The sequence below is a fragment of the Suncus etruscus genome, chromosome 9 (assembly GCF_024139225.1).
Source record: "Suncus etruscus isolate mSunEtr1 chromosome 9, mSunEtr1.pri.cur, whole genome shotgun sequence".
NCBI lineage: Eukaryota > Metazoa > Chordata > Mammalia > Eulipotyphla > Soricidae > Suncus > Suncus etruscus.
Genome location: NC_064856.1, coordinates 46,848,020 through 46,866,312, shown reverse-complemented (window position 1 = coordinate 46,866,312; position 18,293 = coordinate 46,848,020). Strand labels below are relative to the sequence as shown.

Below are 18,293 nucleotides of genomic sequence, written 5' to 3'. Positions count from 1 at the left end.
AAGAGAAGCATTAAGCCAAGTGGACAAGGGCTGATTGGGAGTTGTTCTTGCTACCCGTTTGAAACTGTAGAGAGCCTTGGAAAATGGGGGTGGATGGGTGAGAGTGGACACACTCAAATGTGTCTTGAAGAGCAGGTCCTGACAGTAGGTTGTGCAGATAGCCCAGGTGAGGGAGGTGGATGTAGGTTGGAGTGAGGCCCCCTTTATGCATCTCTCTCTCTCTCTCTCTCTCTCTCTCTCTCTCTCTCTCTCTCTCTCTCTCTCTCTCTCTCTCTCTCTCTCTCTCTCTCTCTCCCCATCCCCCTAGTACCTGCGAAACTTCATCCATGGAGGGCCACCCGGCTATGCTCCCTACTGCGAGGAACGGCTCCGGAGAACCTTTGTCAATGGGACACGGACTCAGCCTCCCAGCTGGCTGGAACTGCAGGTCTGTGTATGGGGATGCATGTGTGAGCATCTGAGTTTCCAGTGGACCCAACCCTCCATAAACAGTCTAGTTTTGGGACTTTGTGTTTCTCCAACCTCCCACATCTTCCCTGCTGACTGAGTCCACTTTGCAAGCTCCATGGTCAAAGTGACTTGGGCAGTGGGGAAGGGCCTACTGTGCCTCAGTGGTGCCATCTGAAGTGTGGCCATTGGAACACTTATTTCTGTGACAGGTCAGAGGCCCTGGCTGGGGGCAGTGCCCAATCTCTCACCATAGTTCAGGTGAGCACTTTGGGGACACCTAAGAGAAGGGACAGACTGTCTCAATGGGGTCAATTTCAGGCCACCAAGTCCAAGAAGCCCATCATGTTGCCTGTGACCTTCATGGACGGGACCACCAAGACCCTGCTGACAGACTCGGCGACCACGGCTCGGGAGCTCTGCAATGCCCTGGCAGACAAGATCTCGCTGAAGGATCGCTTCGGCTTCTCACTCTACATTGCCCTGTTTGATAAGGTGCCCACAGCTGTCCAGCTCTGTCCCAGTGCTGCCACCTGCTGGCTTAGATGTTCCTGTGCCCCCGCACCTTCCCCTTGACTCCTCAGTAAGGGGTGGGTAGGCCCAGCCAGCTCTGCCTGACTCCTACAGAGAATGGAAAGCCTCTGTTTCTTTGTTGTTAGGCTACACCTTGTGATGCTCAGGGGTTACTCCTGGCTATGTGCGTGCGCATTGGGGGTGGGGGTGTCCTTTTATTTTATTTATTTTGTACAGAACCCAGGACTAGGCAAGTGCTCTACCATAGAGCCATACCTCAGGTAATAAGAGGCTCCCAATTTGGGGAGGGAGTTGTTTGGGTCACACCCCGTAATGCTTAGGGTTTACTCCCAGATCTGTGCTCGAGGATCACTCCTAGTGGTGCTCAGAGAAGCATACATGGTGCTGGGCATGTAACTAGGAAATGCCCCAGGCAAAGCAAGCACCTTACCTGAACTATTTCTCTGGCCTTCCACCCAATTTCTTTTGCCATCTTCTGCCTCCTCCTCCCATGTTTTGGGGTGGAAAGAGAGGCTCCTCTGGAAGCCTGAGGGTCAGTCCCAGCATTACCCAGTCTAATGGGCTAATGATCAGACATGGTCCAACTGTATCAGGTGTTAAACTCTAGGGCCTCCACTAAGCCCCTTCTTCCCCCTCTTCTCACATGTTAGTTTGTGCTTGTTCCAGGCTCACCTCTCAGTCTAAACCCGTCTTGGCTGAGCTGAGTCTGGCATTGGGTAACTTTGCCTCTATCCTCAGCTGTATCAGTGCAAGCACTTGTTCTTGAATCAGCCTTGGCTGAATTTGGTTTCCTTCAGTTATCTCCTATGTTTTTAGTAATAAAGCCTGTCCACCAGGCAAAGTATTCCTAGAAGAGGAAACTCCTAGGTGACTACATTTGCTCAGAGCTTATAGCTGGAATCTAGGAGTTCCCCTGCTGACATGTTTCCTGGGTGACCAGGACACCTGACCAATACCACAGTTTTCCTGAACAAAACCAAAGATAGCACAGTAGGTAAGGCACTTTTTGAGCACAGCCAACCAGTTTTGATTCCTGGCACTGTATCGCTAGAAGTGTGTCACTAAGCACAGAGCCAGGAATAGTCCTGAACACAGCTAGGTATGGCCCCAAAACAGATCAGACTAAATCGAAAGCCCCCAGCCTGATTAATGGCTTCTGCCTGCTCACTCTCCCACTCGGTACCATCCGACCTGTGCCCACAGGTGTCCTCTCTGGGCAGTGGCAGTGACCATGTCATGGATGCTATCTCTCAGTGTGAGCAGTATGCCAAGGAGCAGGGTGCCCAGGAGCGCAATGCACCATGGAGGCTGTTCTTCCGCAAGGAGGTCTTCACGCCCTGGCACAACCCCTCGGACGACAGCGTGGCCACCAACCTCATCTATCAGCAGGTGGTTCGAGGGGTCAAGTTCGGGGAGTACAGGTGTGAAAAGGTGAGTGAGCTGGCCAGGTTAAGTGTGTTTGTGTGGGAGCCCGGGGGGTTTGCCCTGGAGGTTTGCTTCACAGTGTCAGGGCTTCTCGGGGATTCACAAGGTATTAGAAGAACACACAGAGCTTGCTGGGGAAGATGTTCCAAACTGCTGTAGTGTGAGGGCAGGGAGCAGAGTCTGTGTTTTCAAATCCAAAGTGCTGTCCTCTGTTCAAGCAACTCTGCTCAAAGAGGCAGAGAGCCCCTCTGTTAGACCAGAATATGTAGGTATATTCTTGTTTATTTTGGGGTCACACCTGGAGATTCTCAGGGATTACTCCTGGCTCTGCACTCGGAAATCACTTCTGATAGTGCTTTCATATGGGATGCCAGGGATCAGACTTGGCTGGCTGCATGCAAAGTAAGCCCCCTACTAGCTGTAGTATTGCTGAGGCCCCAGTGTGAGAGTTTTATGCCTGGTTCTCAGGGATCTACAGAGTCTGTGGGAAATGGTGGTAGAATGAGGGAAGTGAAGGGGTGGCTTCTGGAGGAGAAGGTAGGACAGGTACAGGTGGTGTGTAGTGACAAGGTGCGGGGTCATGGTGTGTGAATGGGTTTGTGGCAGTGAGGTTAATGGTGGTGCTGGTGAGTTAATGGGCAGGCAGGATGCATTCATGCTGCCATGTTACTTGTTAAAATTCTGAAAGACTTTGACCTCAGGAAATATCTACTGCTTTCAGGGGACCCAAAAGCTTTTATTAAAATAAGTTGAATCACATAAATTATAGTTAGTTATTCATGATTGAGTTTCAGACATATAGTATCCCAGCATCAATACTTTTACTAGTGTCCACTTCCCTCCACCAATGTTCCCAGCTACCCTTCTGCCTCTCAACCTGCCTCCGTGGCAGGCACTTTTTACTTTGTTGAGCTTTCAGTCTCCTATGGAGTAACCACTTCTATCCACCAATCTTATATTGTCCCCTTCCCTGGCCTATTCCCATCCCTCACCCTGCAGTTCCATTGTTTCTACTGGAAGCCAGGTCTTTTGATCATTCTTACTATTGCCTTTGGACATTTATTATCCCCCTTCTATGTTTCTCTCTATCCCACATGATTCTGTGTTTGTCTCCATCCCTCTGACTCATTTCACTCAATATGATATCTATCCAATTATCAGCAAATTGCATGACTGTAGCTTTTCTATGGCTGAGTAGTATTCCATTGTGAATACTACTCAAATAAAGAAATACTACTCAAATAAAGAAACCAAAGTTTCTTTACCTAATCATCTGTTTTGGGGCATTGGATTGTTTCTAGATTTTGACTATTGTGAGAAGTGTTTCAATGGACATAGAAGTACAGAGGGCCTTTCTGCACTCTGATTTTGGGCCCTTGGGGTATATTCCAATAAATGGAATTATTGGATCATATTCCAAGTTTTTTGAGAAATGTCCATATTGTTTTTCAAAAAAGCTGGGCCAGTCAACATTACTACTCACAAGGAATGAGAGTTCCTACCTTCCTCCCCACCTCTGCAATCATCAATACTGGTTGCCAAGAGCCTTTCTTGATCATCTCTGCTGCGAGGGGAGCTGCAGGGGGCTGCTATGTGACCAACCTGAGGAGAGAAGGGGCAAATGCACAGGGTTGTTTTAACTTCCTCTGCAGTAATATCTCCTGGTGGTTGGTTTCTGGAATTGCCCCAGAAAGGTGAAGTGAGAGGATGGGTCTTCACTTCTCTCACTCTGAGCTTCCAGCCTCCATTCCTTTGGGGTAGCCCCTTCCCTGTCTATTGTTAGTAGCCTTTTTTCCTGTCTCATTGGGCTGAGGGTGAGGAGCTGGCCCATGCTTGATGTCTCAGGTAAGCTCAGGTGTCTGCAGATAGATCCAGTGCTGCTGGTGCCAAGGGACCAAGGAGAAGGCCCTGACATAAGGACTTCAAGGGTCCACCAAGAAGACATGGGTTCCCAGGGAAGCCTGGAGAAACCCAGGGTCCCCGAGGCCAGAGCTTTATAAGGCAAAACTGGGGCTTGGTGTCTGGTGAGGCTTCCTGCAGGATATAACCTGAGTCCCCTCCAGGAGGATGACCTGGCCGAGCTGGCCTCCCAGCAGTATTTCGTGGACTATGGCTCCGAGATGATCCTGGAGCGGCTCCTGAGCCTCGTGCCCACCTACATCCCTGACCGGGAGATCACACCTCTGAAGACGCTGGAGAAATGGGCCCAGCTGGCCATCGCAGCCCACAAGAAGGTAGGCCAATGGGGCAATCCACAAGAGTGGTAGCAGCCTCGGGTACAATGTGGTGTGTGTGGGGGGGGGGTGTGAGGGCTATGAATTCTCTTTATTGTTTAAAAAAGGGAGGTTGTTGTGGGAAGGTTGCATAGAAGTACACCAAGCTCAGTGAGCCTCAATTGTAACAAAAGGCTCAACTAGCTCCAACCACAGTCCGGTAAATCCTTAGACAATGACTTTAATAACACCATAAAGAAACAAACATTACGAAATGAAATTTTTTTGTGTTTGCAAGGAGGAAGGCAGCGATATTGGTAAAGGGATGATCGCACTGTTGGTGGTATTAGTGTTAGAAATTTTTTTTTGTTTTTTTCTTTTTGGTGGGGGGCTACACCTGGTGACGCTCAGGGGTTACTCCTGGATATGTGCTCAGAAATTGCTCCTAGTTTGGGGGACCATATGGGACGCCATGGATTGAACCCAGGTCTGTCCTGGGTCAACTGCGTGCAATGCAAACGCCCTACTGCTGTGCTATTGCTCCAGCTCCAGTAACTCCTGAGCACACTGGGTGTGGACCAAAAAACAATCAATCAATCAATCAATCAATGAATCAATAAAAAAGTAAAAAAATTGTTTTGAAGTATTAATATAGAAAATTTGGAAACAAACTTTAATTTCTATTTAATTCAAAATTTGTATATAGATCAATTTTAGATATGCATGCACTTTCTTTCTTTCTTTTTTATTTTTTTTTAATTTTTTTAGTTTTTGGGCCACACCCAGCAGTGCTCAGGAGTCACTCCTGGCTGTCTGCTCAGAAATAGCTCTTGGCAGGCACGGGGGACCATATGGGACACCGGGATTCGAACCAACCACCTTTGGTCCTGGATCGGCTGCTTGCAAGGCAAGCGCCGCTGTGTTATCTCTCCAGGCCCGCACTTTCTTTCTAATTGAAGGCACCAATTGTTTTGGGTGCTTTCTCCTAAGACATTTTAAAAAATGTTATTTAAATTTTTTAATTAAACTCTCGTGGTTTTGGAATATGTGCATGATAAATTGTTATATACATGGTTGAAGCTTTTTTATTTACTAAAATTTTAATATTCCTTAATAAGTGCTCTAATTTATTTTATTCTAAAAAAAATTAAAAAAGAAGAAGAAGGCTGGTTTCTCAGTGGCTGATGACTGATTTATTTTTCCTAGAGAAGCAGAAGTAGGCCAGAAGTAGGCCAGTAGTGTGGGAACCTCTGAGGTAGGAGGCTGTCCTGAGCCATGGGAGAGGGCCCAGATCTCCCCTTTCCCCTAACAGGGCCTAGCCTGCCTGCTCTGTTCACCTGTGCTCTACCCTCTGCCATGAACTGGGTCCCAGGCGCATCCATCTTCTGCCTCATAAGGGACGCCCTGAGCCAGAGAACTGGGGATCAGGCTAGAGAGCCCAGCCCAGGGCTGCTCTGGGGGGTTAGATCCCACCAATTTTACTCCACCCAGCACCATTGAGATCTTGTTGGGGTTCAGAGGGGTCTTTCAATTTGTCCTTCTTTCCTGAGGAAAGAAGGCCTTACTTTTGGCGTTTTGCTCAGGTGTCATTCCAGGTGGGCTTGGGGGACCATATGCAGTGCTGGGAATTGAACCTGGGTCAGCAGTGTGCAAGGCACACCTTAGCTGTTGTATTAATTGCTCCAGTCTCCATTATACTGATGACGTTGTGGTGACGGGTCACACCTACACCTGGCTTGCTGAGGAAGGTGCTTTTCAGCTCTGGACCTTGCACACATTCTGTTTGTAGAGCTCCCTGGGGTTTTCTACAGGGCTTATACCTGTTTTCCAGGTTTGCTTCCTGGCCACATCCACAGGGGTGGGTCACCCACCATGACTACACACCAGGCTGTGTACACCAGGCTGGAAATTGCTTTCAGTTACATAGACAACAGAGTGATCAGAATTGTCCTAGGTGATAGTGAGTTGGGGTTCAACTCATAGCCCGAGACTTACAAGGTAGGTGCTTCAGCCATAGAGTCACCTCTCAGCCCCTATCAAAGGTTCCTTCTAGATAACCAAATGCTGAAGCTTCCTGTCTCCCACAACCACTGTACTGTGCCCCTTTTCTGCTTGTCCTTCTCTGTGCTCTGACCTTCACTACCCATTTTCAAAAAAATGTCTAGTCTTGGTGGTGGCCCTTTCTGCATTTGGACATTCTTCCTGTTACCTCTTACCTTCCTGATCTGGTATGTGCATACCACTTTGCTTTGTCTGGTGCCTTTCAGCAGCACACATATTCTGGTGGGACTGTGAGGACTTTTTCTGCAGTTGCTGGAAATTTTGGAGTTTCATGGGGCAGTACTCCAGTTTCTCTCAGAGTTCTCAATGGTGTTTATGGTATGACGGAGTGGTTATGGGCTCTGTGACCATGATGGATGGGAGTCCCTAGGGCCACTTCTGGCCTTGGAGCAGAAGTTTGGATTTCTAGTAAGAACTGGCTAGACCTTTGTCCTTTATACCCTGAGAACTTACTAGTCTTTCTCCCTTGTCCTCATCCTTCCCTTCAGGGGATCTATGCCCAGAGGAGAACTGATGCTCAGAAGGTCAAAGAAGATGTGGTCAACTATGCCCGTTTCAAGTGGCCTTTGCTCTTTTCCAGGTTTTATGAAGCCTACAAATTCTCAGGTACAGCCCCCTCTCACACTGCATGTCCATCTTCCTTCCTCCCCCCTCAGAGATAGCAAAGTGGGAAGATGACCTCAGCTGATGCCCCTGGCATGCCAGACTTTAGCCTGGCTTGGCTTTTGCAGATGGAAACTGAGGGGTGTGGCCTCTTCACAGTCCATTTGGGCTCTGTAGCCCAGAGAAGGCTCTTGTTGCCATTCACTTGGGTGTGAAGATTAGAAGGCCATGGAGTACTATTGGGCATGGAATCCTCACTGCTGAGTGTCCTCAGAAGCTGAGAGTGACCCTGCAGCCATTGTCTAGCACCCCAGGCCATTCTGGGAATATCTCTGTGCTTGGCTTCCAAAGAGTCACCAGAATGGGCTGAGGGAAGTTTGCTTTCAGTTCACTCCCTCCTGCCCTACTCACTGCTGGCTTTCTGAGACTCAGTTTCCCCTCTGCAAAATAAAAATCAGGCTGCTTCCCTGTCTTTCCACAACCACTGTCCTGTGCCCCTTTTCTGCTCCAGCCCTTCTTTGTACTCTGACCCCCACTGCTTCCTTCTAGTTAGAGCACTGAAAGAGGCTGGGAGTGGGGGCCTGTTCTTAGCACCAACATCTCCACCCAGGCCCTAGCCTCCCCAAGAATGATGTCATCGTGGCTGTCAACTGGACAGGTGTGTACTTCGTAGACGAGCAGGAGCAGGTGCTGATGGAGCTGTCCTATCCTGAGATCGTGGCCGTGTCCAGCAGCCGGTGAGCCAAGCCCCAGTGGGGGCCTCAGCCAAAGTGGCACAAAGGCCAGGGGGACTCCCAAGTCAGGGGCCTGACTGCCTTTTCATTGCACCTGGTGGGAAGAGACTTTCGAGGCATCGTGAAGGCCCCAGGGTTTGGTTGAGCATCTCCCTCATGCAACCTCACTGAGGAGCAGTGTCCTGTGTGTCCTGTGATGAACTGTGTGCTAGGCTGTTCCCACACCCAGGTAGTTCCCCACTAGCAGCAGGAGCCTCAGGTTCAAGGGCCAAGACCGGCCAGGACAGCCAAGGCAAGTTAGTTGTGTATGAAAGGCACCTTTCCTGGGGGTTCCAAGGTTTGCAGGGCACTCACCCACATCCTCATTCTTTTGGGGGAGCACAGGGGTTACTTCTGGCTCTATACTCAGGAATCACTCCTGGCAGTGCTCAGGAACAATATGGGATACTGGGGATTGTTGGCTGCATGCAAGGCAAGCACACTACCAGCTATATTATCACTCTGACCCTCCACATTCTCATTTGATATTAGAAATGTTTTATTTTTAAAGGATAATTTTCTATTTTGTTTTATATTTAATTTTTTAGTTAAAGAATTGTGATTTACTTCTGAGCGCATAGCCAGGAGTAACCCTTGAGCGTCACCGGGTGTGCCCCCCCCCCCAAAAATTAAGAATTGTGATTTACAAAGTTATTGGTAGTTGAGCTTTTAGCATATAATATGTCAATAGCAATTCCACGACTGACTACTCCCTCCACCAGTGCGCTGCCATACTCCATTATCCCCCATCCCTCACATCCTCATATCCCCTGCCTGCTACCTTGGCAGGCACATTATGAAGTTTTGTGGAAGCACCTTAGATCTTCTGATCTCAGTGTTGGTGAGTCTGTGCTTTGGATTTGTAGCTATACCACATCTACATCCCCAATATAACCTCATTCTTAAAACAGTGTTAGTTAGCTTCAACACCAGTGGTAAGGAATAGATACAACCACCTTATATTTCAAAAAGTCTGTGCAGGAGGGAAGGGGGCTGGTTCCTGGACTGGATAGGCTTTTCAGTAGGACTGCCCACATCTAGGGTTCCAGGAAGTGCTCTGGACTGTGTCCTCTGTGGAACAGGACTGGGCCATGCCCATCTCTGACCAGTCACATAGGATGCAGTGGTGATAATTCTTAATGTCTAGTAGTTTGAGTATGTGTGCATGTGTGTGCAGACATGCATGTGAATATGTTTGAACATGCACACAGAGGCACACAACACATGTGTATATTTATACCCATGGCTATATAAATGTATATTGTGTGCATGAATTTTACATGTGTTCATACATGTGCATCTGTGGGTATGTGTAGGCATGTCCTCAAGTATATTGCATGTGTGCATGTATGTGTGCATATGTAAATGTATATTTATGTATTGAACACCAAATAGATTCTATGGAAAGAATTGGTATTGAATTGGTATCGAATCTATAGCATCAGCAGAACAGAAAATGTGATGCATTTTATGCATGTCAATAAAGGAATGACCTGTTCTTGTTCTACAGAGAATGGAAATTGGAAGTCAAACACCCTTTGTATTCCAAAATAGGGTCTCAAACATTTTGCAATTTTCATTTAAATTGTTAGGAGGCTTGGAGCTATTAATTTATCTATCTTCCAATACACTGTTTAATATAGCACTGAATAAATGATGCAAGTTGTCAATGGATGAGTGGTCAACTAATAGCTCAGCTAGTAATCAATTTATTTTTCTTCAATAAAGTTGCATAAACCAAAAAAAAATAAAGCAAGTCATCCTTGAGAGCAAGGATGACTTTCTGCAAGAAGTAGCATTTCACTAAAAGGGGAGCAGGAATTCACAAAGGGGATGTGGGCTCTGCTACCTCAGGCCTCTCTTGACCATGTGTGACTTTGGCTAGGCATGTGAGATGGGAACCAACCTCCCACCTACCATGGACAGGTCTTGTGTGGACAGAGCAGTGTCTTATGGGCTACACAGATCTACACTGGTCTTATGTAGACAGGGAAGTCTGATGGACAGACTTTATATGGACAGGACTGGTCTGATGGGTAGGCCTTGATCTCCTTCAGGGAGTGCCGTGTTTTGCTCTCACTGAGCTGCTCCGACGTGGGCTGGGCAGGAATGACCCCGGCTGGGTCCTCTTCTTCGTGTTGGTCCTGCAGGGGAGCAAAATTGCTAGCCCCCAGCTTCACGCTGGCCACCATCAAGGGGGATGAGTACACCTTCACGTCCAACAACTCTGAGGACATCCGTGACCTGGTGGTCACCTTCCTGGAGGGGCTCCGGAAGAGGTCCAAGTACGTGGTGGCGCTGCAGGACAACCCCAACCCTGGTGAGTGACTCTGGCTGGGTGCTGAGGGTGTGTAGGGCATTTGGAAGGTCACTGTCTGGGCCTTGGTCTGGCCTTGGAGGCTTTGTATGTCCATTATCCTCCTCTCCTGTTTGCCTTTGTTTCAACTGTAACCAATGCTAGCATCTGCAGCAGTAGCAGCCACTTTGATGGAGCTCTCCCAGGGCTCCCCCAGGTCAGGGGCCCAGTGGTGGGTTTGTGGTAATGCCCAATCAGGGTGACAGACACCAGCTGCCACCAGCTCTTGCTGTATCCACCTCCATCTCATCACTGAGGGCCCTCAGGGGATTGGAGCCCACAGAAGCTTGTAGACAACCCCTCTCCTCATGGTATGGACCTTGAGGTCCTCACCTCCACCCAGATTTCCATATTCTGTGTCTGCATTTATGCAGAAGACAAATAGTGAAACAGAGAAACATATTCTGGACATAGGGAGTGGGGTTGTGGAAAGAAAAGAAATACAGTGAGAGAGAGAATAATAAAGGACTTAAGGAGTCACAAGTCCATGCTGGGATACAGGACTCTCAGGAATACAGCATACCCCACAGTACCCCACAAAGAAGGCACTTTGAGAGCATGGACCAAGGTTGACTCGGATAAACTAGAGCATGGGCTGGATATTTTTTCAAGGCTGGTCTTAAAGGGAGTTTTCATAAGCTGCCCCACTTTGGGGTCTGCTACCAAGATGTTGAGAAGGAAGGAGTGTAGGATCATCTTTCTGGGCATTGATGGATCTGAGCTGCTTCTGAATTAGTAAAATGTAATAATAAGGAGGGTCTTTCTTCCTTGCCTGTCTGCTTATGCCCCCTGGCAAAGGGCAGTCATCAGTGGCTGTAGAGCATGATATAGGCCATCTCTGGGCAAAAAGGAGAAGGGTGAGAAGTGAGCAGATGTGAATAGGACCAGATAGATCCTCCTTCCAGCAGTGGAGAAGAGCACCATGTAGTTCATCAGCCCCAATACAGCAATGCCCATTCGACCTTATGCCCCCTTATGTCTCATAGCGGGCGAAGAGTCAGGCTTCCTCAGCTTTGCCAAGGGAGACTTGGTCATCCTGGACCATGACACGGGTGAGCAGGTCATGAACTCAGGCTGGGCCAATGGCATCAACGAGAGAACCAAGCAACGTGGGGACTTCCCCACCGACTGTGTGTATGTGATGCCCACAATGACCATGCCACCACGGGAGATTGTGGTATGTGGCAGGGGACAGTGGATACTGGGGGGGAGGGACTGCCTTGTCTCTTGTCTTCCTTCTATATCTGCAAAGTGGAGTCAGCAAGTGCCACAAGGGCAAGATGACCTGAAGTCTCAGGGGCCCCTAATCTTTAGAGACAGGGAAGTCCTCACACTTGGGGGTGGTGGGGATGTGGGAGTTGCTTCCCAGAAGGCACTGCCCAGGGGCGGGGTGGCACGAGATTGTCCCTGGCATCAGCTATCTCTGACTGAAAGAAAATGAGGAGAGAGTGGAGACGAGGGACTGTTCTTTTCTCCAGAGCCCCCTGAAGGGCAACTCAGGACCCCATACTGGGCTCAGCTCCCCCACTGTTACTGCAACTCCTGTCCTTTCATGGCTCTGACTGGATCTTCCTAGGTTAGATGCAAGGCACTGGGGGAAAATGAGCTGCAGGACAGGAGCTTGTGAGGTCTGATGGAGACACAGAGTATCCCTCAGCCTCACCCCAGAATCCCCATGTTGGTTCCCTAGATCCATATAGAGCTCTGACCTAGCTCCTCTCCTGGCCCATAGGCCCTGATCACCATGACCCCCGATCAGAGGCAGGATGTGATCCGCCTCCTACAGATGCGCACAGTGGAGCCTGAGGTGCGCACTAAGCCCTACACATTGGAGGAATTCTCCTACGACTATTTCAGGTGATGGTACCAGTGGGCATTGTGGGTGGAGCGTCTGGGGAGTGCCTGTTGCTCTCCAGCTGGGCCTACCTCAGAGAGAAACTGTGTAACTGCCTCTGCTCCTGTCCTTTACTGGGAGAGAATTCCGGCCAGCAGCTTTCTCTCAACCAGGACAGAAGGCAGAAGACAACTACAAATAATTCGCGAGTGTTAAGCTCTTTTGTGAACACCTAAAAAATTAAGCTGCAGAAGTTAGTAAAACGCTCAAGGTGACATTGCCAGTCAAGAGGTTTATTGAGGGGAGAAGCAGGGTTTTTATGCCCTGCTCCAGTGGGAGGAGTAGTAACATAGGATTGAAACATAAACCAATCAGATTTGTACAAGTACAACAATTTTAACCAATGGGAGCACAAACACATTTTGATGGCGGGAAGGATAAAGAGGAACCTGGCAGGATGGGGGGAGGGGAAGCAAATTCTTAAACAAATAGCTAATTGATATTTACGCAAATACAATTTTTTGTTTAGCCTATTTTCCATTTAGATCTTTCTCTTGTGCAAGCAATAAGGATCACAGTTTAAACCTTACAAAAACCTATCTATAACTACATGCTTGAGAGCAGTTACAAAAACAGGTTCCATGGAAAGGTTAAGGAATCTGGTTAAGCCAGATTCTTTGTGCTGAGCTAAATTTATTTGCAGAGTTTTCTGTTGGTTCGGGGCTATGCAAACTTTATGGCTTGAATCAGGCAGGCGGTGGAAAATTCATTCAGAGTTCCTTTGATATGTGGGGTGCTCGGTCTCCCACAAAACTGGAGGACAGTTTCTGTGTGAAGAGTCCCCTTCTTAGGTGGTACCAGACCGAGTCCTCTCTCACCAAATCTGTATCTGCCTCACAGTTTCATCCTTGGAGAGAACACCTTTTTTGGGTGTTGATAGCTGATATTATCTTATACTGGGCAGGGTGATGGAGATGCACGGAGTGGAGGAGAGACTTCCTGGAGCAAGTTATGTGAGGCTGTGCAGGGTGACCAAAGTGGGAAAGGACTTTAGCAGCATCTGAATCTGGAGCAGAGAGACAGGACCAAGCAGGCTGGGTGTTCAGGTTATGTACGTGAAGAGGAGAGGAGAGAGGTAGCAACCATGAGGAGGGCACAGTCAACTCCCTCTCTCCCCACTTCAATCACCAGGGAAAATGGCTAGGGAACTCTAGGGTAGATGAGGGGTCAGAGAGACACAGTTGCCTTGTATGCAGCAGACCCAAGTTTGATCACGGCATCCCATATGCTCCCTTAACTTTTCAGGAGTGATCCTTGAAAGCAGAGCCAGGAGTAAGCCCTGAGAACTGACAGGTGTGGTCCCAAAACAACAATAAAAATAACAAAAAGAATAAAAAGAAATCTAGGGCAGACGAGAATCTGTGATAGCCCCTGCACAGCGTAGACCTCATGTGTCAAAAGCCCATGAAGTGGGTGTCAAACAGCATCTGGGTTCTACTTGTTCTTTCCAGTGTGGGAAATGATCCCAAAACCCAGTTTCTCAGGGTCTCTGGATCCCAGGCTGGAGAGAGGAATTGCTCTGGGCAGGAAAGAAAAGTTGGTCCTAAATCTTCCCCCGGGTTTCCTTGCCTCACCAAAAAAAAAAAGAAAAAGAAAAAGCGTATCAGGATAAGACAAAGACAAAGATATCAGTTTTATTTAGAGGTTATGAGGAAGGGGAGATAGAGACAGAAAAAGACAAGAAGAGCCAGATAGATCGAAGTCCACATCTCAAGTGGAAAGACAGGTCACCCTTCAGAAGGGGGAGGCACCCCACTTGCCTTTGCAGAGTGGGTTTTATGGGTTTCTTCTCCAACTGCCTCCCTATGGGGCTTTCCACCTAGAAAAAAGACCATTGCTGTGGCATTGTCAAGAAGGGTTTGAACTGCTGTCCGCCTGCATGTTGATCACAGCCTTTTGCTTCTGCTGTAGCCTCTCTTGAGTGGGTTCAACCCTCTCTGGGCCTGCGCTGGGCAGTTAGAGGCCTCGGTTATTGTGTGCACAAAATGTGTTTGGTCACAATGCATCCTGATACTTTAGGACTGGTGACTTCTTCACATCCCATGTTGAATAACTTCTTCACTTCTTGGTTTTATTGCTTTCTGAAAACTTATAGCCAGCAGCTCTCCACTGTTTAATGTTTTCTGGTGAACAAAGTGTGGCTTGGGGGGAGTGGGGGATGAGCTGTGCTGCTTCCCACCATTGGCCTCTAGGGTGGGGTAGTGTCTCCAGGGTCACTACTGACTCTTCCCATGTCCAACTAGGCCCCCTCCCAAGCACACTCTGAGCCGGGTGATGGTGTCCAAGGCCCGAGGCAAGGACAGGCTGTGGAGCCACACACGGGAGCCACTCAAGCAGGCATTGCTCAAGAAGATCCTGGGCAGTGAGGAGTTATCACAGGAGGCCTGTATGGGCTTCATTGATATCCTTCCTGGTGGGAATACTGGCAGGACCAGCAGAGGGACCAGACCCTGGCCTCAGAGTTTCCTAGTTCAGTGGGGGTCCTGGGCTGCCTTGAGGGATGCTAATGAAGGGTCCCTTCAATGTGTCAGCACCTTAGTGGACATGAGCGGCCCCACACTCTCCTATATGACTGCTAGCGAGTAGATAGAGTCATATGGTGTGTGACACTGCAGTCCTTGGCCCAGCCTTTAGTTACATGGTACTGCCAGCTGTCATCACAGATGTGTTGTCAGGGTCAGGCTATGAAAGCTGGCAGCACTGGCTCTCTGTGGAGGGCAGAGAGGGCTGGTAGGCATGGTGGGGTGAAGAGTTAGCTTTAATTAGTCCAAGGGGAAATGGGGGATATTCTATACTGAGACAAAATCCCTGAGGCCAAAAAGATGAGCCTTTTATTTGTTTTGGGTTTTTCTTGGTGGGGGGGTAGGGCACACCTGTTTATGCTCAGGGCTTACTCCCGGCTCTGCACTCAGAACTCACTCCTAGAAAGCTTGGAGGACCATATGGATATCAGAAATAGAACCTTGGATGTACTGCCTACTATACTATCATTCTGGCCCTAGAGCAGGCCATTTGGATAGCATGAAAGACTCCATTATATCCAGAAGACTGAACTTGAAGGAAATGTGGGAGTAAGACAAGCTGAGGGACACTGGTTTCTCTCAAACCATGGAGTGTGTCCTAGGGCAGGGGGAGCCTGCAGGCAGGAGGAATGAGCAGAAAGTTCTTTTTGCTTACTATGAGGAATAAGAATGTTGAAGGCCAGACCACTGGCCAGGAGGGGGGCCAGAAACTGAGAAGCCAAGGGACAGATCAAACCCATTTGCTGGCCTGGGTTTTTGGGCTTGTGGCCCCCAGTGTGGACTGCCTCCTCATCAGCCAGTGGCCATTCCTTAACACCCCGCCCCACCAGTGCTCAAGTACATGGGGGACTACCCCTCCAAAAGGATCCGTGCTGTCAACGAGCTCACCGACCAGATCTTTGAGGGCGCACTAAAGGCAGAACCCCTCAAGGACGAGGTGTATGTGCAGATCCTGAAGCAGCTGACAGACAACAACATCAGGTGAGGGGGTGGGTGGTGAGTGGTCTGCCCCTGCCCCTTGTGCCTTCAAAACCCACAGCACCCAGTGTTGACCTAGAGTTGCTGTATCCTGAGCAGTTCTTAGCTGCAAACAGCCCTTTGGGAGGATCAGGGAGGCAGTTCAGGGGGCTGGGCATCTTCTTAGCATATGGAGGCCCCGGATTTGGTCCCTAGCACCATTGAACCCCACATATACACCTGGGAGAGTCCAGAATTGTCCAACACCCTCCTGCCCCCATAGCTGGGCCACATATCTTAAAATGACCCATGAGTCCTGAGCACAGCTTGGGAAGGCCACACTCCTGCGCTCAAGATAAAAATCCTACCTCTGGGTCTGCCTTTTCTAATTGGACAGCCCATATCTCTTGGATCCCTCAGTTTCTGTGACTCTATGCCGGTCTCCCTTGGGTTTCCCTTCCTAGATCATGTCCATCATTCTTAAGTTCTGCTGGTGAACAAATATCTTGCTTGAAAACTCCTATGGTAGGGTTTGCTGCACCCCAAATGTTTGTTCTCTCTACGTACTCAGAACCTCGGAGAAATACTCTCCACCTTTACACTCAGATCCCCTACACTTCCCTGACCCCACATGATGCCCTCTACTCTCAACCCAAACATGCATCCAATGTGAATCTAATCTTTTCACCCTTGTACCTACTATGCCCACAGTCAGGAAGATCTTTCTATATCTATATCCGTATCACTTTTTTTTTTTTTTGAGCCACACACAAAAGTTCTCAGGGGTTACTCCTGGCTCTACACTCAGAAATCACTCTTGGAAGTCTCGGGGATGCCAGGAATCGAACCCAGGTCCATCCCAGTGGGCCACACGCAAAGCAAATGCCCTACTGCTGTGGTAATACTCTGGCCCCCATCACACTTCTATGTCCATCCCTGCTGCTCTGAGAGTCTAAATTAGATGCCACCTCTTCCTAGAAGCTCTCCAAGCTTCTCTCCTGTCTGACCCTAGGAGTTGAGAAGCCCCCCTCCACCCCACCTCCAAAGGATTCCAGGCCTGGACTCATCTTGTGCTATTGAAAACCTAGCTGTTAAAGGAATTTTGCCAGTACACAAATCACACTGCTTCCTTCCTGGAAAGGCTCACTACAAACAAATTTTTAGCTGAACCAGTGTGCTTGGTGCTGGGGTTGATTTCTGGTGTGGCCGGAGGCCATATTGGCTGAAAATGTGTGAGCGAGTGAATTGAATGTAGCATCTTGGGGGGGGGGGGGAGGAGTGGCCCATGTTGGTCCTGAGAGAGGATTGTGGGGTCATCAGGAGCTGAAAACTGTGGGTTCCACACAAGTGCTCTGGGTTGGTTCTGGGTCTGTGTGCCCCGATGGGCCCATGGTGCCCTTTTTGGACTCTGCCCTTCCTCCAACAACAGGTACAGCGAGGAGCGGGGCTGGGAGCTGCTCTGGCTGTGCACTGGCCTCTTCCCGCCCAGCAGCATCCTGCTACCCCACCTGCAGCGCTTCCTGCAGTCCCGCAAGCACTGCCCACTGGCCCTTGACTGTCTGCAGCGGCTCCAGAAAGCGTTGAGGTGCGAGGCCAGCAGGGCAGCCCCTGGGGAAAGCTCCTGAGCACAAGGGGCTTGGAGTTGCATCCTTTGATGCTGATCAGGCAGTAGGTTGGACCTGCCTTTTGGGGACCCTGGCTGTCTGCTAGGCCAAGGCTGGTGGTAGAGCCCAGTGTCCCTTTTGGACACAGCTAGAGAGGAGCTTGCTTGGGAGGGGTTGGTTATCCTTCAAGTCTGCTGGGACTGAGACACTGAGTTATATATCACTCTTCAAAGCCCACTGGTGTTCTTACTTCCTGTGGCTCCTTGTGTGGGGGCACCACCATCATCCCATTTTACAGTTGAGGAACTTAGGCCCACAATAGTTAAGGAGACAGGGATTAGAACAGTGATCTGGCACCATGCTTCCTCTGTCTGCTAGGTCCATCTTCATGGCCCAGGCAGCTGATCACTCCATGCTTCATTTTCAGAAATGGGTCCCGGAAATATCCCCCACACCTGGTGGAGGTAGAAGCCATCCAGCACAAAACCACCCAAATTTTCCACAAGGTCTACTTTCCTGACGACACCGATGAGGTGATGGCTGTGGGCTGCTGAGTCTAGGGGTGCCCCAGACTGAGACTCTCCCTCACTGTCTCAACATGGGCCCCCAACCTCCTGCTCCTTGCTGGAATTGGAACTCATTCAAGAGGCCATAAACTCCAGAACAGTTTTCTCCCTGAGCTCTGTGGGGTGCCACCTCTCTGATGCCAGCTCTGGGGATAGGCCTTTTGCCCCCCAGAACATGATACCCTCATCCCCCTGAAATTCCTTGACTCCAGACTCCTTTTCTCCTCACGAGGCTAATGGTGGGACTCCCTCTCCTGTCCTCCCCTTTCATCAGCCTTGCTAGTCTTTCTGTCCTTTTCATCAGTGTAGCCCGTTCAGAGCTCATGGAAACTTGTATT

The 18,293-nt window shown here is 49.3% G+C and overlaps 1 protein-coding gene across 1 annotated transcript in view; it reads left to right on the top strand.

Moving 5' to 3' along the window:
• The window catches only part of MYO7A (myosin VIIA), an 89,441-nt gene that overhangs the window by 61,466 nt on the left and 9,682 nt on the right, over positions 1–18,293 (top strand). The window contains exons 29-41 of the mRNA XM_049780497.1: positions 308–427; positions 769–942; positions 2,185–2,412; positions 4,470–4,640; positions 7,169–7,286; positions 7,894–8,020; positions 10,114–10,376; positions 11,399–11,589; positions 12,145–12,269; positions 14,550–14,707; positions 15,656–15,809; positions 17,215–17,370; positions 17,817–17,922. Coding sequence (XP_049636454.1) covers positions 308–427; positions 769–942; positions 2,185–2,412; positions 4,470–4,640; positions 7,169–7,286; positions 7,894–8,020; positions 10,114–10,376; positions 11,399–11,589; positions 12,145–12,269; positions 14,550–14,707; positions 15,656–15,809; positions 17,215–17,370; positions 17,817–17,922 — 2,091 coding nt within the window. The remainder of the gene's footprint in view (positions 1–307; positions 428–768; positions 943–2,184; positions 2,413–4,469; positions 4,641–7,168; positions 7,287–7,893; positions 8,021–10,113; positions 10,377–11,398; positions 11,590–12,144; positions 12,270–14,549; positions 14,708–15,655; positions 15,810–17,214; positions 17,371–17,816; positions 17,923–18,293) is intronic.